Source organism: Lissotriton helveticus, chromosome 1_1 (assembly GCF_964261635.1).
Source record: "Lissotriton helveticus chromosome 1_1, aLisHel1.1, whole genome shotgun sequence".
NCBI classification, from domain to species: domain Eukaryota; kingdom Metazoa; phylum Chordata; class Amphibia; order Caudata; family Salamandridae; genus Lissotriton; species Lissotriton helveticus.
The window spans coordinates 1,766,405,299-1,766,426,647 of NC_136057.1; the positions used below are offsets into that span (position 1 = coordinate 1,766,405,299).

Sequence of the window (21,349 nt, forward strand, 5' to 3'; positions counted from 1 at the left end):
TATGGGTTGATGTAAAACTAACCGTGTCCATCAGAGCAGCTACTACAGTGCTTAGACTCCTGCACAAACACAGCTCTGATAATGTATCTCACTCTTATTACAAAACAAAGGCACATGAGGACATCGCCAGTGCATCTCTGTCCTACTCAATTTGCAGATAAAAACGCTCAGTTGATGTACTCTAGTCTGCGGCAACACTTAATTTCAGTGATTAAATCCATTTGTGGCTCTGCCAGCACTCGGTAGTCTTGTTCAGCAGCACCCATTGACATTCCTGTATTTGAACTTTGACACATTGTGCCTAATATATCTTTATCCTGCAACTTTGTCTGCTGCTACATTGCTTAGATTCCTGCATACATCTGTCAATGCTCTTCAATCTTGCAGCAGTGTTGGTTATTTCAGGGCTAACTAGCTGGCTATCCACCACACAGACACCACATCCTCTTGTATTTACCCAGGTGCTGGAAAATAGCATCTTCACACCTATACAGCACTCTGACACTGCTAATGCTATCTATGTTCTGCTACTGGTAATGCTGTTGACAGTAAACAAAAATGAATGTCAACCATGCCGCCTCAATAAGAGCTCAATTTTTATTTTATGTATCTGGCATCCGGAAACAGAGAGTTACACTTATTTTCTTCAGTTAATCCACGTGCTAATTCCACAGAAGAGGGTTAAGGTGATGCTGACCTATGCTTTGTAGCCAATCCCTATTCATTTTCTCAAGTGGTACTTCTTGAAAAAAACGCTAAAAGTGTTTTCCACGTGTAATGGAGACACCATTAAGGTACTTTGGTCAGTAATGTGAATCATTAAAAAGGTTCTCCCACATAGATCATTTTCATATAGTGTAGTATTAAATTCAGAAACTACGTCACTATGCGGATAACAGAAAAAATATTTTGCTTTGTTTTCATATTTTCTTTTAAGAGATTAAAACAGATTTTTTTAGTATTATACACTGATTTCATAAACATGAATTTAGTACACCTTACACTCTTTGTATTTCTGAGCACTGAGGTCAGGCCAATTGTAGTGTTCTATTCTTCCAAATAAAATAAAAGTGTTATATGAATTTAGAAGAAAAAATCACTACTTTTTCAAGAACTGCCATTAGCATATGTAATAATGCACGTCCTGTAGTGTAGCCCTTGGCATCACATACTGCTCTGAAACACACAACTGCACTATGGCCTCTAAAGCTAATGATCAAAAGGAAAGGGGAGGGTGATGGGTCAAGAAAACAGACATACATTCTTCATGGCTAGCCTCCTTTCATTTGTGCTGTTTCTAGGGAAAAACAATTATCTACTTGTGTAAGACACATTAACTGCATTTCGAACCCCTCCCCCCAGCTGTGCGAGCAACTCCCAGGCCCTCCTGCCGTTCTTTCCTACCGATCAATTATGAACACCAAGATCGTTTTGTGTTGTTAGAACGGCCGCTGTTTATTCACATCGTAAGTTGGTACACACTTGTGATGGCATTGGTCATCAACAGTCTCATTACTGCCTCATCTTGCACTGCAACATAAGGCATTTTCATAACAGGTCATACATTGTATATCATGTAATTTGCTGCATATCAATAACCATAACTTCCACTGTTGTGACAGCTCTACTTCTGTCACTTACTTGGTACAGCGGGTCGCGGCTTTGAGGCTTCAACTTGCTACCGAATATCTGGTGTTCATGACCCCATGGCCATGCCTGGGCTTCAAGTCCTTTGTCCACCCAGCGCTGACCATTTCTTCCACTTTTGTCAGGCCTCAAGTATTCCTGCCATAAGGCATCCCAAGAACCTTTTCCGGGCACTTACCTCAAGAGTCCCTGCCGTAAGGCATCCCAAGGACCTTGTTCAGGCAATTGCACTTGTCTCAAGAATCCCAGCCGTAAGGCATCCCGAGGACATTGTTCGGGCAATTGCCCTTTTACGTCTTTATGTGAGGATTCTTTCTTATGAAACCTCGTGACTTCCTGCCCCTTCGTCACACTACGGCTGTGACGCCCGTCTTCTATGGTGTGGGTGTGTGGGATCAAGTTACAGTTTGTACTTTAACCCTTCGTTGCAACCTTAAATCACTATGGGGGCACATGCATCAAGCCATTTTGCAATTGCAAACAGTGGCCTTTTCTGATGCATGCAACTTTTAGACTATTTTCAATTTAAGTAATCACAATTTTTTGTGATTCCTTCAACTGTGGTTGCGAATAGAGAATCAGAACTTGTCCGTCCCTAATGCAGATGCAAGAAGCCTTTCTTAAATGTGAACTGTGCATTTAGGAAACGCTAATTACCATCAACTTCAAGTTCATGGTAATATGTGCGTACCTTGAAAAATGAACAAAAATGCATTTTTCAAAGTGCCATGTAGCGAGCACATGCCCTTAGGGCATGTGTGTGCTTTACGTGTACACTTGCATTTTTCTTGGGGTGTTCCAGGTGGGCCTTAGGCCCCCCGTGCAGCTTTGGATGTGCATTTGCTATTTGCGATTATCAATTTGGTAATCGCAATTAGCAAATGCAATACAATTCATTCCTATGGGCCTGTAGGCCCATAAGAATGAATGAAATCACATTACCTAATAGCGTTTCGCTTTTTGCCAAATCGCTATTAGGTAATGTTAAGGAATCACACTTTTTTTTGCGATTCCTACATGCATAGCATTTTGCAATTCCCAAATAGCGAATCGGTAAAATTCACGATTTGGAAATTGCAAAATGCAGGCTTGATGCATGTGCCCTATGTTTTTACAACCCATAGATTTTGGGACTGCATTTGCTCAATAGGAACTAGGCCCTTACTAGGCCTGTCGGGAACTAGGAAGGCAAAATCTCTAGCCACTAAGATAACTAAGACTATCATTCTGGCTTGTAAACACTTTATGTGTTAGAATTCACTGTTACTGTTGATCAAAACATGGTTCCCAATTTTGGAAACTCCAAGGTTATGATGCCCTGCAGGGCCTATAATCCGCATCCTCCAGTACAATATTTATAAGGGGACACCTAGGATTTAAAATGCGATTTTAAAATGATACTATTCTGCATCATGGACTTGCTTACAAAATGAGAGATACTTGCAACTTTTTAATCCATATTTGCTACCTAAATGTGGCTAATAAGGTCACTGATGCATTGTGGCAACAAAATGTCTGCTGAAACAACAATTCTGGTTTCAATCATCATCCTTAGCATGCTAACTACCTCCAAGTCAAGCAAGGTGCAAGCAGAATATCCGATTTGATTCTCAGGCGTTACATGTATACCACTAAAATTGATCTTTCCTCGGCTTATTACTCTACTTGCTGGTAGTCATTATGCAGATAATAAAAACACCCTTGAACAGTTCTGAGCGAGGGGTTTGAGCCTGGCAGGTCTGGGCTATCGCCCCCGCACCCAGCAGCATGCAACTAGCATGTGAGACCAGTGCTGTAGCCATCCTCTTTGTGCGTCTCTACCTTCACATTGCCCGGCGCTCAATCAATTCCACAGTGTTGTCACTTTGAGTGGAAACTCATATGCCGCAAAGAGCCAAGGACCCATGGACACAACATATCGCCATGGAGCACCAATTGCTGAGGACACAAAAAGTGAATGAATTCTCACCATTCTCGGATCTACTACAGCATATTGTTAGGAATCGTCATACTCCTGGATAGTAACAACCAAACTATCTGTACCTAGCCTGAAGGCTCCCCTTTCCTTCAAAATCTACCCTGCTTGGTGCCACAGTAAACCGGTCAGCCGGCAGGTGCACGCTTTTAAATTCCTGATTGACTCGAATCTGCACTGACTTCAAATTTGGCTGGATAAAATTTTGCGAGGAAATTCATTTACCGCAAATGACCCAAGGACCCATGGCCAAGGCATACCGCCATGAAGCCCAGATACTGAGGACACAAACATGCAGGTGAATGTTCGCCATCCTGAAACTACTACAGCTCATTGTCAGGAGTCCTCCTATCCATGATAGTAACAACCGAACTATCTATACCCAGCCAGAAGATCTCCTTCCCTCTGAAATTGACCCTGGGCTTTGTGTGGTGCGGTAAACCAGTTGGCCCGCCAGTGCGTGCCTTCACGTGCCTGACTCTAGGTGCCCTCCCCGCCCCCCTGCTGTCTCTAATCTAAATTAATTACTTAAAGTAAAACATTTCTCACCAAAATCCTCAACTTTATTACAGTTGCTTAAAAATTGGGGAGGCAAAGAGCATGACACCAGTGTATCTGGCAATGTGTAAGGCTTATGGAACCTCAACCAGAACAGTGCGTCCTTGGGTAGGCTCTTGAGAACCGGTGCTGCGGCCAAGAGTGCTTTGAATGAGCCGCGGCTCGCAGTAGGCGCGGTGAAATGCTCCTGTATCTTCAATCTGATACTATTATTCCGATTTAATGGTGCTGATTTGCAGTGCTCAGCAGCAAATGCTATCTTTATACACTGGACTGCTGGTCTCGAAACGTCTCTGGTGGGATCCGAATCCACAACCTTTGCTTGCCTTCACCTGTTTTCCTATAGACTAGGCAAAATGTGAACATTAAGTCTGCGGTGTTTTTGACTAAACTTCGAGACAACCAATTCTGGATCCAAGCAGACATTCTACCTGGTGATTTCTTAAGGTTGAAATCGCTCTCCTGCCCTTTAGAAATGCATTTTCTGAGGCATACGAACTGACTGAAGACATAGAACATCGTTCTCAATGTTGTGGCTCGACGAGACATTATTGTCAGCATTTAGAATGATCCACTTTAACAGCTGACACGTTTTGTGTGCAACATGGACAGAAAGACAGTCTTTTCATAAAGTCAGATTCCCACTTCAGTAGGCCAAACATTCTCCTCACACTGGCCGGGCATGGATGAGGGCAAAGCTGGGATGGAGCAGATGGAGAGATGTTAGTTATGGAGCAATGTCAGGGTCTCTTGTTTGCATCCAGGGAAGCCACAGTAAAATATTTAAGCACCATGAAACATACTGGTCGTTAAAAAGGTCATGGAAATGTTGTCCATGTAGTACAAAAGCAAGGTAAGAGGCATCGCCCTGCCCAGAACTAACACACATCCAGAGCTGTATCAAGGTTACTTTCAAGCATGCACCTAATATTTTTCTGCTTCGTAAAACAAGTGCTAGCAAACAACAAAGAGAAGTCTCGAACTCCTGATGCTCTTATATAGGCAGCTCTTTCCTCACCACACCACTTGCAATTGTGCTACCAGAAAATAATACACCCTTCTCCACCCAGGGCCGAGCAGTTATCAATAAATCAACCAATCAATTAGGGGATTTATAAGTGCACTACTCACCTGTGAGGGTCTCAAGGCACTGGTGGTGGTGGTCGGGCGGGGGGGTGGGGGGGAGGCTCAGCTGGTCCGTTCATTTGAAAAGCGAGGTCTTCACAGCCTTCTTAATGGTGTTCAGAGAGGAGGCACGTCTGATACCTGCGGGGAGGTTGTTCCAGGTCTTGGCTGCGATGTAGATGGTTCTTCCCCCTGGGTTCTTCCCCCTGCTCTGGCTCTGTGGATCTGCAGGGTTTTGGCAAGAGGGAGGTTGGTGGAGCGAAGTTTTCGTATGGGTACGTGGAAGGTGATTCTGTCATTGAGATATTAGGGTCCTGTGTTGTGTAGGCATTTGTAGGTGTATGTGAGTATCTTGAAGGTGGCTCTCTTTTTGATGGGGAGCCAGTGGAGCTTGCATAGGTGTTGGCTGATGTGTTTGTGTCGAGAGATCTCAAGGATGAGTCTTGCGGGGGTGTTCTGTATTGTCCGGAGCTTGTGGAGTAGGAACTTGTTGATGCCGGCATAGAGGGCGTTTCCGTAGTCCAACCTGCTTGTGATGAGTGTATGGGTGACTGTCTTCCTTGCCTCGTGGGGGATCCATTTGAAGGTCTTACGGAGGGTGCGGATAGCGCGTTGAAGTAGTTGGAGGTGACAGTGTTGACCCGTCATTTCATGGAGAGGGAGAACTTGAGTACGATGCCAAGGTTCTTTGTGTGGTTTGTGGGGGTTGGTAGGCTACCGAGGGCACTGGGCCACCAGGTGTTGTTCCATGCCGAGAGGGGGGTTCTGAGGATGAGGTCTTCTGTCTTTTCTAAGTTGAGTTTTAGGCAGCTATTGCTCATCCACGCTGCAAAGTCTTGCATTCCTTCCTGGCTGTTGAGTCTGGTGGTGATGGTGGGTCCTTGGTGAGAGAGAGGATGAGCTGGGTGGGTTGGGCTCAGTTATGATCTCTGTGGACTCCATGGTTGATTTCTGTGAGTTGGGGGAGGGAGGCTGGCAGTCTGATCCTTTGGCTCCTGCCGGTGAGGAATGATCTGATCCAGTTGAGGGCAGTGCCTTGTATGCATCATGTAGTCTGGCTGCGAGTGTGCGATAGGAGACAGTGTCGAAGGCTGCTGACAGGTTAAGTGGAATCAGGACTGCGGTGTGGCCTTGGTTGAGGAGGGTGCAGATGTCGTCAGTTGCTGTGAGTAGAGCGGTCTCGGTGCTGTGATTGCTTCTGAATTCGGACTGAGAAGGGTCTAGGATGGCGTTGTCTTCGATGAACCTCCTCAGTTCTTTTTTGACTGTCTTCTCAGCGACTTTTGCTGCAAACGGGAGCAGTCAGGTGGGCTGGTAGTTCTTGAGGTCCGTTAGGTCTACTGAGGGCTTCTTGAGCAGGGGTCTGACTTCTGCGCGTTTCCAGTCATCGGGGAAAGAGCCGGTCTCAAAGGTGGCATTGTTGGTGCATTGTAATACGGGTGCAATTTTGTTGGTGGCTCTGTGGTATATGTGGGGGTCAGGGGTCAGTGGGGGCCCCGGAGTGGATAACTTTTATTGTCACTGTTGATTCCCCAGTCGTGATTGGTGTCCAGGTGGAGATGGTGGTCTGGCTGGTGTTGCGCAGGGCAAGTTGACTGTGGGGACAGGTGTGTGGACGTTGAAGTTTTCCTAGTGGCTCTTTATTTTTAGCTGGAAGTAGGCTCCGAGTTTGTCGCAGAGGTCCTGGGAGGGGGTAATGTCTGTGTCTACGCTGCGGGGCTTGGTAAATTCCTGGATCACCTTGGAGTTGCTGGAGTTGGTGAGGATTCTGTTGTGAATGAAAGTCCCTTTGGTGGTTCTGATGAGTTGAAGGTATTCCGTCATGGCATCCTTGTAGGTGGTGTATTCTTCTGGTGTCTTGCTGTTTCTACAGTTCTTCTCCAGGCTTCTGGAGGTTTGTCTGGCTTCTTGGAGGTCGGTGGTGAACCAAGCAGCTTTCCTGGGGTGTTGCTTGTTGGCGTTGCGCAGCGGGTGAGCTTGTCTGTGCAGTTGGCAACCCATGTGCGGAGTTCCATGGCCATGAGTTTGGCATCTGTTGAGGCAAGAGGGGTGTAGTTGTTGAGGGCAGAGTTGAGCTGTTCCTCTGTGACTCTGCTCCAGTTCCAGTGCGGGGGTTGCCGAGCAGGTTTAGGTGGCTTGGTTTTGTTGACGAGTAAGTGTATGTAGTGGTGGTCGGTCCAGGGGGGCTGAGTGGTGTGGCTGAAGTGAACGCTGTTGCCTCCAGCGAAGACGGGGTCGAGGGTGTGTCCTGCCTTGTGGGTCGGTGCGGTGACGAGTTGTTTCAGTCCAATGTTGGCAAGGTTGTCACGGAGGGCGACAGATTTGGGGTCGCTGGGGTTGTCAAGTTCAGGTCTCTGACAAGTATGTAGTCTGTGGAGGCGATGGCATTGGGCATGATGAGGTCGATGATGGTGTCGGCAAAGGGTGTTCGGGGCGGGGGGTCTGTGGGCGAGGGTGCCGCGGAGTGTGAAGTTAGGGCTGGTGTGGACCTGGAAGTGCAGGTGTTCGGCGGCGGGAAAATTTCCACTGGATTTAGTGAGGCGAAGGGAGTTTTTATGTGCGATGGCGATGCCTCTTCCGGGGTGGTTGGGGCGGTCCCTCCTCTGGATCTTGTACCCATTTGGAATGGCTATGGCAATGTCAGGGGCCAAAGAGGCGTTGGTCCAGGTTTCTGTAAAGAAGGCGATGGCGGGTGAAAGCGAGTCCAGGAGGTTCCAGAATTCCTTAGCGTGTCAGTGCACATTGAGGAAGATGCATCTTAGGGCATCAGCGGTGTCGGCGGTCGGAGCTGCTGGTGGTGGAGTGTTGAAAATCTGTCGGCAGTGGTGACAGGAGAACTGGCAGTGGGTAGTGTTTAGCGTGAACAGCTGGCAGTTGTTGGTCCTTCCGGGTCGCGGAAAGGCGCAGACGGGCTTGCATTTGGTGCGCCAGCAACTACACAACGGCCGCCAATAAGTAGGGGAGGGGGGAAGGACGATCAGCTGGGAGGTGGGAATGGGTGGGGACAGGGGCTGCAGGGGCAGCAGTGGCGGGAAGATGACCGGGCAACTTGGAAGAGCAAACTAGGCACAAGGGCACAGAAGCAACAATAACAAACAACAAAAAATAAACTAGTGGCAACGTACAGAGAGTGGCACAATTACTGTGTTGAGGCGGTACACATTCGCCCAAGGAGCGGACTGGAGTGAGCGGTGAGGCCAGGCACAGCGGAGCTGCTGGGGAGCGAGCAGATCTCAGACCAGAAGTAAGAGGTCTCGCTCGCGCTCCCCTGCAGTGGCCTCCATTAAGTAGGGGAGGGAGGATCAGCTCGGAGGTGGGAACGGGGGTGGGCACGGGGGAGGGGCTTCAGGGGCAGCAGTGGCAGGAAGATGACCAGGCAACTTGGAAAAGTGAACTAGGCACAAGGGCACAGAAGCAACAATAACAAAAACCAAAATCTAAAATAAACTAGTGGCAACAAACAGAGAGTGGGACAATTAGGGTGTTGAGGCGGTACACAATCGCGCAAGGAGCGGACTGCAGCGGGCTTGAACCCCAGACAGGGGGAGGTACAGATGGATTGAGCGGCGAGGCCAGGCACAGCGGAGCTGCTGTGGAGCGAGCAGATCTCAGACCAGAGGTTAAACCTCAGATTGAAGCAAATTTTACGATTACTTTCATGGGTGTTTTGTGCCTTTCACTGCCTTTAAAGTATGTTTAAGAATAACATGCCAGCTTAAACTTATTAAACTTTTGTTATATTACCTCAGACGGATATCTATTTAAGTGATGGCGGCGCTTGCTGTGACGTCTGAAGAATAAGCCTCGGCCCTCCATGGCACTACGGCATTCTTTCTAGGCTGCTCCATCTGAGCTGTTTAAAGCTGCAGAATAGTACACAACTCCCCTCGTGGGATAATACTTTAGAATATTCCCCTCAGGGATTCAACCCGTTCGGCATCTCCCACCTCCTGGGCATGCAAGGAGAGAGCGCGCAGCACCAAATTTGAAAACGTTGCGCTACCTCTTGCATGCCAAGCGAGGGCTTAACCAAAGAGAAAGGAGTGGCAGCAGCTGACTAGTATTTGCGGAGAAAGCTCAGTGGGCCCTGACCTGTGCTGTCGGATTCACCCCGCGCATAGTCAACAACTGCCCGGGCCTTTCCAACTTGGTGCACCACACCATCTTTGGCCATGAAGCACACCCGTAGGAACGGCAGGTATCAAGTGCTGTGAAGCCTCCCACCCGCACGCCCTCCTACCAGACAGGGTGATAGATGGTTATAGGATTCCAGGAAGGCCTAACTATTCCCAGCCTCATAGTTCCAATATCGGCAACACTCACCATCCCCCCATACAGCAATCTCCTAGAGAAATAACCAGACAAGACACCTTCTTTGTGAAGAAAACTGCTGCAGGTTTATTAGCATTACAAACATGCCAAGATTGGTGGGTTAACTTACGGTCGATCCCAGGGCAGGCAGCCCCTACCCCGCCTGCCACCTGATGAGCCAAATTACACCGTGGCCAATCCAATCGGTGTTTGTTAGATTTGGAGGAGGGGTGACCCCTCCCACTGGTGAATGTATGACGTTACAACGCAGACTTTTACAACGCATACCTTTACAATGCATTTTTTACAACGCAACATCCATTACAACGCATTCCATTACAACGCATGCCATTACAACAAATTTTTAAAAACTACCTTTACAACGCATTCCATTACAACGCATACTACCTTTACATCGCATACCATTACAACGCATACCATTACATTGCATGTATGGTAAGTATTGGATAGTGTAGGGGAAACATTACTATTCTAACTCCAGGGAGGGGGCGCAACAGTAGGGTAAGTGTTGGATAGTGTAGGGGTAACAATTACTATTCTAACTCCAGGGGGTGCAACAGTAGGGTAAGTGTTGGATAGTGTAGGGGTAAAAATTACTATTCTAACTCCAGGGGTGCTATAGTAGGGTAAGTGTTGGATAGTGTAAGGGTACTATGCGTTGTGATGGTATGCGTTGTAATGGTATGCGTTGTAATGACTGCGTTGTAATGGTATGCGTTGTAGTGGTATGCGTTGTAGTGTCATGCATTGTAATGGTTGCATTGTAATGACATGCAATGTAATGGATCTTGCATTGTAAAAGTTTTGTTGTAATGGTAGTGCGTTGTAAAAGTTGCTTGTAAAGGTTGTTTCCCCCCACCGGTGGACCGCCAGTCCACTGCCTTGCTCACACCCCAGAGGGGGCCGAGCCTTCCAGGCAACCCCCGGTTGCTCAGGTCCACAACCGGCAGTAGGACTAACAGGGCGCCGTCACTCCTCCAGGGTCCAACGTGAGGACCTCCCTGGGGATATTTGGCTTTAGCACCCTTACTGTGTTCGTGCAGAGGATACCCTTCTGTACCTTCCAGCCTCTGGATCACCCTGTAACTCCGCCTGCAACACAAAAGAATACATTAGACAAAACCCCCCAGCACCCTACCTTAACGCCGGGTATGCGGTAGGGAGGGAAACGGCGTCAGGGTAGTGGACAAAGAGGGCGCCCAGCGGGCGTATTCCCAGCCTCAGAGCAACCATGACAGAGAGGCCTCCTTCTACTTCTGACGCGGCCCATCTACAAGCTTCTCCCTCGCAGTCAGTTCCATACTAATTTCTATTGCCACGGTGTCGCGCACCTCTGGCTCTGGTAACCTTGACGTCTCCTGTGGTCCTAACCACAGCACTCTCTTGCACTCTGACATCCCGGGAGTGGGTGACAGTATGTGGTGAGCCACATATTGCTCACAGCCTCCCTCTCTTGGGCAACACCATCCTCACAGGGACGCGCCTCTGAAAAATGGGCTGATCATACACCCTACCAGCTGGAGTGGTTGTTCCGCTACCTTGTCGAAGCGCATAGCTGCAGCATCTCATACAGTGGCGACATCAATTTCCTCCGGCGACAAAGCTGAGGATTGCTGGTCTCAGTCCCCTTTTTGGCCATGCTTGTGACCACGCCCCTCGTTCCTGATAGGTCCATCTGAACCCAAACTTCCTTGTCAGCTACTGGCCTTTTTGTTGGCGCAAGAATGTGCCCTCTTGCTGCTGTGCCCTTTGTCTGCTGCCCACGGGGGTTAACCGCCCTCCCTCTAGGGTCGGCAGTGCCTCCCGATCAGCTGCAAGTGGCGTGAATGTCCCTCCCTATGCCACCCCTAGCAAAGGTTATTATAGTCCATCCCATTGTAGATTTAAACTTTGTGTATGTTAGTGAGCCTTCTCAAGCAGCCACACTGCTGCGGGTTCGGGCAGCTGGACAAACAATTAAAATAACCCTAGTCGTCTGGCCTTTCTGGAGAGGAAGTACATAACTTTTTCCCGAAATCCAGAAATCACTGGAATCCGCTCATTCCTCACCAGTGGCATGTCCCAGGAGCTCAGTTTTCTTGGAGATCCAAGATGAGCGTATCAAACAGTTTGCACATTTTGCACAACTACAAATATCACACATCACATTTTGTCTTTATGAATCTACTTATGTGCAAAATGCAGCCTTACACTTCGGGTGTGGGAAGTTCACTGAGTTTTACTCCATGGAATTCTGCAGAGTAAAATGAAAACTCAGCAGATTCCGCAGCGTTCTGCGGAGCAGGCAGAATCAGCCGGACATCGTTCTGAAATACGAGTAGTAAGGGATATCAATGCTTCATCAGCAGTCTGCCAACATGTCTCACAAATCAACCAGAAAGTGGTGCTCTCAGGCTACTGCCTCACCTGTGCAATGGTGCCATTGTGTGGTCAGTGATATCTGTCAAGCCACAGGCTACCAGTGTGCCACATTGTCCTCTCATTCATCAATGCCTTTCTTCTGCTTTCCTGCTGCTCTGCCTGTCGGTAGGGAGGGTGTTCCAGGTCTTGGCGGCGAGGTAGGAGAAGGATCTGCCGCTGGAGGTCTTTTGTTGGATGCAGGGGACAGCGGCGAGGGCAGGGCTGGCGGAGCGGAGCTGGCGGGTGGGGGTGTAGAAGCTGAGTCTGCTGTTAAGGTAGGCTGGTCCGGTGTTGTGGAGTGCTTTGTGTGCGTGGGTGAGGAGCTTTAAGGTGATCCTCTTGTCCAAGGGGGGCCAGTGTAGATCTCTCAGGTGGGGGGTGATGTGGCTGCGGCAGGGGACGTTGACGATCAGTCGGGCGGAGGTGTTTTGGATGCGTTGTAGTCGTCGTAGGTGTTTGGCTGGGATTCCTGCGTAGAGTGCGTTGCCGTAGACCATGTATGCGTAAACATTTTATTTACTGGTGTCCAGATTCCCTGACATTCGCTGGATAACCTCCAGCGGTGGCTGGCACAGGTAACAGCGGTGGGCAGTGGGGCACGACAGGGCGTGGCAGAGAGGCGCCAACAGACAATGGAATAGGTGTTATTTAGTTATTTATTCATACCTATTCCATCATATGTTGACTTCCCCTGACCACCCGCCCTGCCTCACCACGTTTACCTGTGCTGGCCGCCGCTGACAAAATCTATTTAGTGATTTGCTAGCAGAACATTCCTCACTATTCACTGGCTGCTGATCATTACATACTGTATGATGGCTTGTGATTTGGTAGTTGAATGTTTGGTGGTTCCGATGTGAAAAGCGTTTTTCACTTCCTTCAGTGAATGGGTTGCCTGACCCTTCCATCATGGAGGACTTTGAATGGAATGCCCTTGTTCCTGTGCCCAGGCCAAATGCAGATTTACTTTGCAATTCATATGACGAGGTCAGCACTGGTGAGCAAACCCTTTGATAACAGAGACTTAGTGCTGTTATCTGGCTGGGTGGATACTCAGAATGGGAAGAAACTGGCAATGAGTGGTGAGCCATTCTTCTTTGCTGCTCTACCATTAGCCACTGATGTCTGCCTGTGTTACATCATGCAGTCAGTAATTCAATCCTACATGCTCCTTGTTGCACTTGGCCCTTTCCCCTGAAAATTTTCGCTTTTCGCTCCCCTAATTCAGGATGTCCCCCCATCGTAACGAAGTTGTATAGGCCCTGTGAGGTTGAGATGCCCTGTGTAATGTTAAAATCAGTGCTGAAGTGCAGGTGCTCTCTACTTCCAACATGGCTGCCATAGGCCCCTGCTACTGCAGCGTGGCCTTTCTAGTAGCACTCTAGATGCCAGGAGCTGGCTGGAACCCCTAAACATTGTTGCCATACCAGCCTGCCTTGCCTGCCCATAGCTAGACTAGGGAAGCTCCTGGAACCTTCTAGAATAGGGGCAGAGTCTGTTTTTGCCGCCTTAGAGGGTGGTCACCTGACCTGTGCATATATAAAGAAAAGAAGGAAAAGGTTTCAGTCAGTTGGGGCATCACTGACCTGGGGGACCTTACGCAGGAGACTTAGGCGGTAGGGCCTAGTCAGAAACCGATACCACTGGGGGTGACAGGGTTCAGGCGCTGCCCACCATGCTGTGTGAGGAACATTGAACTAGCCCCCTGATCTGGCCCGGCGGGAGGGGAATCCAGGGACCACCTGCAGTGACCTGCTGAGGAATCTTGTCAGCAGCCTTCAACTCAACACCCCCCCTCTTCAAGCAACCAAGAATCTGTTCTCCACCAAGGGCGCAGGAACCATCAAGCGCCAAGAAGAAACCTAACTGCCACAGGACTACTGGGGATCAACCAGGTACTGGGCTGTGCCATCCCTGCCCCCTCTGTCTGCACCTGGGACCCCAGCGATGTCCTGCCTTGTCTAACTACTTGAGAAGCGCTCTTCCTTAGCGCTGGAACACTGACCTGCCCTGTTTGAACTGCCTGCCCTACCTGCCCAGCGCTCCCCTACTGTGCTCTGAAGCGCTAGGCCCACGAACCGCTATTGAGGAAGCTGCCCCCCCCCTTAGAGGCGCTATACTCCCCAAGTGCCCAGATCTACTGCCGCGCATTCTAGCGCTGTGTGCGGGCCCCAGGGCGCTGCCCCCACTCACCGCCACAGCCCTGGTCATCCGTGCAGCTGAGGCTGCCCCGTGAAGCGCTGTCATTTGCCCCAGGCGGCCCCCGATGTCAGGAGAGGGCAGCCGCCGTGTTGTGGTGGGCCGGGCCCGGCCCGATTGTATGCCGTCCTTGCGGCGACCCCCGGAGCCTTGGGGAGGCCACCGCGATCGTCTGGGAGCCTCCTGCCCCCGCTGAGTATCCCGTTGCGGCGGCCCCCGATGTCAGGAGAGGGCCGCCGGAACTCCTGTCAGGCCACGCTAGGCCCGACAAGGCCTTAAGCCTTTACCCGCCATCACGTGACGAGGGACCTGGCCACGCCCCCATCCGGCACCGCGCAGCGATTGGCTGACGCTACCGCGCCCACCTTGTCTGCACCGCGATTGGCCGTGAGGTCAAAAACCTCCACCAGCCTCCTCCTGATTGGTTACCGGGCCTGGGAGCCATGGAAGGCCCGGGAACAGCCTGCTGAAGCCCCGGAGGGCTCAGAGAGAGAGCGAGAGCCCCCACCTGCCGGCGCCAGTCCAGAGAGAGCCCTGACCGGCCCCCACACACTCCGGAGGGCTCAGGGGAAAGTAAGAGCCCTCGCCAGAGAATCTGCGCAAGGGCCCCGGAAGGGCCGAAGAAACCCCCGATTAGTCCCTATCTGGAAAAGAACTGGGCCAAGACTCTAGTAGGCCCCTAGGCCCGGGGCTAGTCGAGTTAACCCCTGCCTGGGGTAAAGTTAAATGCTCATTTTTAGCCTCAAGCATGGTTTACTCTGGATTAAAGAAATACTCATTTAAGCCTTATGTGTGGTTTCCCCCTGCCTAATGAGAGGCTCACCTTTGCTTGATGCCTCGTTTATTAGTGCCTAATGGCATGTTTAGTGCTGAGTAAGGCCATGGTTATCCCTTGAATGAAAGCGTTGCTTTACAGGAGGAATGTCCTATACTCCTGCCTAACGCAGCGTTCCTGAATGCCTTCAGTTGAGCAAGGAAATGGTCAGGCTTGATTCGTAATGAAATGCTTAGTCCTGCATAGGGGGCTGTTATTATTAAGCTGCAGAAGCTAGGAAAACCTTATTACAGGCCCTGCCGATTCGAGGAGCTTGCTGAGCAAAATTGCTAATGGGGCCTGTTGAATGAAATATTGCCTGTACCCTAAAAGAATAGGACTGCTCCTGGTTATTTGAAGAAATGTTTTACCTAGGCCTAAGGAAATGTTTTACTTCTGCTTCAGAGAATGTTCATGCCTGCATTTTCCAGTAAGACTGCAGGGGTTTACCATGAAATGTTGATTTCTTCATACCTAGTGATATACCAGAGGGCTATGATGAAATGTTTACCCTGGCATGAGGAAGTGTTTATTTCTGCACAGAGCGATCACTGAAGGGTTTACTTCAGATTACAGAGTTGTTTTACCCCAGCCTCGTGAAATGTTTTGCTCCTGTTTAATAACATGCTGATTCCTGACATGATGAAATGTTTATTGTTAAGTAATGAAATGCTAATCCGTTAATGAAATGGTTATTGCAATATGCTACATTGATTATTGAACTGCCCCCTTTACTCCCCTCTGATGAAATGCTTTGATGAAATAGAGATACTGTGATTTTTGATTACCCTGACTCTGCTCTAGATAAAAGCTATTTGATTTTTACTCAAACTCACTGGAGTGGCGTCAGTCATTGCGTGCGTTTTATTGTCTCAGTGGATGCGTGTGCTGTGTGGTCACTTAACACCTAAGCTTTCGGGTGCCTACCTGCTTGGGCCAAGCTACCCCCCGGGGAACTGGTGACCCCAGTTCCTACACTCCTTTCTACACATCCTTTGCCTACAATGAGCAGCGCTCCTGCAGTTTGTAAGTGGTGAGGGGTGCTATTTCGTGGGTGATCTTTGAGGCAGTACCTAATTTAGGGGGGTGTGCTGGTAAACTTCACCACGCAGAACTGCAGAGTTGTCCCCGAAACTTTGTGCTCCAAGCAGAGTGCCTAGTAAGCAAACGCTGCTAACTCCACAGTCGGAGCGATGTGTAACGCCCACCCCTACTTACATTGCACTCCCAATCTGTGCTAATGCAGATCATGAAAAGAATTTGGGAACTATTGGCCAAATATACTAAGATAGGATTCTCAAAAAGTGGTTTCATGTTGTGCACCGACTTTTGTCAATCCAATAGTTAATGAGGTAGGTCACTAATTGCAACCCTCAATGATTCGCTACCATCACAAGGATGGTGGCCTGTTGCGGTCAGCAGACCACCAGGTCTGTGGTTGCTTTTAATTAAACCATACTTTTTTTATGCAGCCCATTTTCTTTGACAAACTCCTGTGGATCACTGCCTACTCCTAAATATATTTTGTCAACATTCACAAAGGGGGTGGGGGATAGGAGACCACTTCCAGTTTCAATTGGGTTACCATTACCTTTGTGTAGACAGTAAAATATTAAAGTTTTTGGACCTGATTTTGTTTGCAGAACCTTACTAAATTACCTTATGAATTGCTGTTTGGAAGGTACACGTTAAACACGCCACTTTCAAATAGCAATTTGGTTTGTACTCACAAATTCAAATTGTGATGATCTTGCTTTTTAAGTTTGGTGCATAACAAAAAGCTATTTTGCAGGTGCAAAGGATCCAATTTAATAAATTGCATCCTTTGCAACAGGAAAATAGCTTAGTACTAGGCCTGGGCAGTGAACTCTGCGTTGTTTGTGGAGTTTGCAGAGTTCCCCACACTCCATGGAGCATGCTGAGTTTCAAAAAACTCCTCCTCCTTTCCTTACTCGGGCTCACTAACATCAAGTTGGCAAGTACCTACGAGGAAAATCCACCTCGGGGTGAAAACTTTCCTTGTTCGTGATCGCCAATGTCAAGTTGGAGAGCACAAGCAAGAAAATCCTCCTACCAGTAAGATTTCTCAACGCGGGTGGTCGGATTTCTTAACGCGGGCGGTCGAATGCTTACGTTGAAAAACCTGTTCCCGTTGAGAAAGCTGCTGCTCGAGTAGAAAACCTATTCAAGAGGCGGAAAAGAAGTAGCACCCTCAGCATTGCACATAGTGCCGTTCCCGTTGATATTTTGTAGTGGGGTACAAACATCCAGCACTAAAAATTTACGCAAACAGGCATTACCAAGCGCCCTCCTCCGTTTGCGTAACTCCGCATAGCGCAGTGGAGTTTTTTGGTCACTTCACAGAGTTCCACATAACAAAACTCTGTGAACTCCACCAAGGCCTACTTAGTACATCTGGCCTATTATCAATTGCCTGTATAATTGCACTGAACTTACTCGCAAAAATGTAACCCAGGTTCCATTTGCAATTATGTCATCAGTATATGTGTGTGGTCACAATTCAGAGTGTACTTGTATTTACAATATGTTATGTAATAAACAAAATTTCTCTGTATAGTTTTAGCTATGACTTTATTTGGTATTATTTGTCTCTCTAGGGCTCATTTGTAATTGAATCCAGGCCTAGGAGAGCTCAGAAGTTACAATCTAAACGAGTCTCCAGGCAAATCCTGCTCATGTGGCACACTCGGTCTTAGATTTTACCCTAAATATCTGGTAATGTAAGAGATAGGCACTACCCTTAAAGAAACAAGCAATTATCTTGGAATGGCATATGCTTTTTCAATGTATGCCTGTACTACGCATTTAAGGAACGTTCGGGGGGGTGGTAAGTCTCCCCCCACAAATACATTGTTTACATATATAAACAATGCATGGGAAAGGCATACATTGTAAAATCATATGCGATCTAAAAAAATACAGGGTAAAAAGTGGTAAAGGCATGCAGAGTATTTCCCTGCGTTGTCCCGCTATACAGCCTCTCGGAATAGATGCATAGCTCACTGGCTTCTTAAAATGTTTGGAGATGGGGGGCATAAAAAACAATGTTGACTGTTCATGGCCATCTCTTCTTTTCTTTTCAGGTGTCATTTTCAATGATGTCTACGCTGCATCCAAATTCGCCATGGAAGGATTCTGTGAGAGTCTTGCGGTCCAACTTCTAAAGTTTAATATATTGTAAGAGGGGACCGGTGTTTGTGTGTTTATCGACTTTTGAAAGTTCTCATTAGTTTACTTTCGTCAAGAGGACCTACTACTGGTGGATATATATATATATATAAATATATATATATATATATATATATATATATATATATATATATATATATATATATATATATATATATATATATATATATATATATATATATCCACCACAGCAATTTTCTTCACAGAAAAAACTCGCACTTGGGATAAACCACAGTTTTATTAAGCAAAGTTACGCATTTCGACAGCAAAAGCTGTCTTGATCACACAGTTTGCACTTTGAAACAGGAAGTCTATACATAGGTCTTGGACACTGAAAAAGGACTAATAGTTTGATAACTAGTGTCCAGATCTAAACTTAGCGGCCATCTTAGAATGGTGAATATATATAGGTAGTATATAACACATGTTCATATTTTCGACATATTTACATATATATGTACAATTCCTAAGTCTGTTTGGAGACTCAAAAATAATAATAGTAAAGTACTATTTACATAGGGTTCATATATATACATTCACATGAAATTCATATATATACACGTTACACAAGATAGCAAACTTGGGCCAGCATATCTTATTCATTCGACATAGTGTCATAGTAATGTAACAGATAACTGCCCAGATTTTCTCCTACTCGTAGACAATATTGTAACCATATTTGGCATAGTGCCCAATTTCTACCGAAATTGTACTTATTCAATATATAGCAAATTGACAGAAAGAATCTTAAATGAACATTATCCTACATATCATATTTTGTGTATTTGAAGATGGACCAATGTGTACACATTAGATGCCTATGAACTAGTCAATGTATCAAAAAAGAGAAGGAAGAGAAAGATAATAAAGAGTGCATAAAATAGAGTGAATTCTTTGACTGAAAAAAGTAAATTTTTATCTGAAAAAACAGGACCCTTGGGAGAAAGGAGTAGGTTATCAGGAACGGATGAGACAGTCCGCTGCTCAGGTAACCTGTCCTTTCTTCCTATAAGTAAAATCAAATAGGAAAAATTAGCCACTAAGTGAAATAAAGTGTTGTGTTTTAGATCATAATAATATTTTTTCTTCAAAAAGCATGAGAACATGGTTGCAGAATAATACATTGTACAAGCAATTATAGATCAACGACCCACAAATAACAAGACCGAACCTAACAGCCTGATTCATCATTCTCCCGTTTTGCGAGCCCCTAATAGCGATTCATAACGAAGCGTAGCTAAGCTGATTGGCTCTCCGGTGTCAAAACAAAGGCGAAAATGACCATAAGGGGGCATACTAGATCCTCCCTGACCCCCTAGGTTTAATGTGGAGGTTTTAAAAGGGCCCCGCGGGGCAAAAAAAACAAAAAATAAAAAAAAAATTTTTTGCGTGGGGAGCGCCCGGTCCGCGAACCGGGAAGCGTTCTGGGCAGCGTACTGCAATGAAAAATGAATGATAGACTTTTCAAATGCTGTATGTTAATTGATTGTTGTTTTTGTTGATTATTTTTTATTTTCTTTATTTTTTAAGCATTTTTTTTAATGTGATTGTGTTTCATAATTTATTAAACTTTCTAACATTTCATTGTCAGAAATTTCATAATTATCATGGAATATACATTGTAGTCTCTGAGGGTGTAAAATGTCCTCATTTGCAAGGAGGTTATCTACTGCTTGTACACATTGCAGTAGTTCATTGTCCCAAGTTTCATCGAAAAATTCAATGTCAATTTGATCAATTGTATCAATCAATTCTTGGCTGCTGTCTTGCAGGTCCATTTCAAAAGAAACTTGGTTTTCGCCTTCCATTTTGCCTGAAATTTGAATTAAAAAAATATATATTAGTAGAGATAGGGCAATGTTGGGAATAATTTTAGATAGGCATTTTTTATCAGTGAATTTATCTTTGGGCAGTGTATAGTATCAGAGTGGAAGTAGGAATATAAAAATGTGTATGTGATTTAACGTAAGTAAATTCATAATTATACAAGAGAAGCCTAACTCCATCCTTAACTATAACAGAGAAGTCTCTCTAAATCTATAACTACTACAGAGGGATAGTATATATCTATCAGAAAAAGTTTACCATATTAACTTATAGTGCACAATATACTTCAGTTTTAAAAATAAAAACTTACCTTTAGAAAGAAGTTGAAGGAATTAGTGAAAATACTATTGAAATGTACAGCAAGAAGTAGTAGTCAAAATGGCTGTGTTTTCTTCTCTTCCTTTATATATATTCAGGTATATAACCAATGAAATGTCAGGTAAAAAAAATAGAAAATGAAAGTAACATTTTCATTGGTTGTCAATTCCAACACTTCAGATGTGTTTTGTGAAGTAATTTACCTCAGGGTATTTAGAGAGGTCTACAGGCTAAATGACTAAATGGAATTCCAATCAAATTTGTGAAAATGGTAGGGATTGGTATGTAGTATGAGCTAATCTATATTTGGTGAAATTGTCTCCAGTGGCTTTTCTGTGAACTACTTTCCCACCTTTTTTGATGGTGCGCTTCCCAGGGAGCGACCCGGTACGCGAACCGTTGAGCGCCCCGGTTCGCGAACCTTAAGCGTTCCGGGAGTCCACCATTTTGTGTTTCGGTCGAATTTAGATACAAGATGGAGGGCAAATAATGTTCAGAATGGGTAGAAGGGGGCACGGTAGACTTATCTTGACCCCCTAGGTTTTGTGAGGGTGGCTGAGGAGGCCCATATGTGCGAAAAAAAAACATTTTTTTTAAAAATTTCGCGAGGTTAGCTCCCGGTTCGCGTACCGGGTAGCGCCCCGGGGAGCGTACTTTGTTGAAAATTAGTGAAAATGTTAGAGTAAAATAATAATTGTGAGTGATTAGATGTAGGGTATCTCTGAGAAGAGCTTTTGGGTTTATGGTACATTTAGGTACTTATAAGTAGGTACCAATGCACATTCTTAAATTCAGAGTGAAAACTCTGTTGCCCTCATCTGAGAAGTGAACTCCATCTCCTCTGTAGATATCTTGCATGTAGTAACGCAAGTTATTGTTGTACAGGGAGCCCATTCCATGGTCTCTCATGTAAGCTGAAACAGATTTGTTTACATGCTTCCTCG

The 21,349-nt window shown here is 46.4% G+C and overlaps 1 protein-coding gene across 1 annotated transcript in view; it reads left to right on the top strand.

Annotated features, from left to right (window-relative positions):
- Positions 1–21,349, top strand: part of RDH8 (retinol dehydrogenase 8) — a 300,538-nt gene that overhangs the window by 181,983 nt on the left and 97,206 nt on the right. The window contains exon 4 of the mRNA XM_078659182.1: positions 18,155–18,248. Coding sequence (XP_078515308.1) covers positions 18,155–18,248 — 94 coding nt within the window. The remainder of the gene's footprint in view (positions 1–18,154; positions 18,249–21,349) is intronic.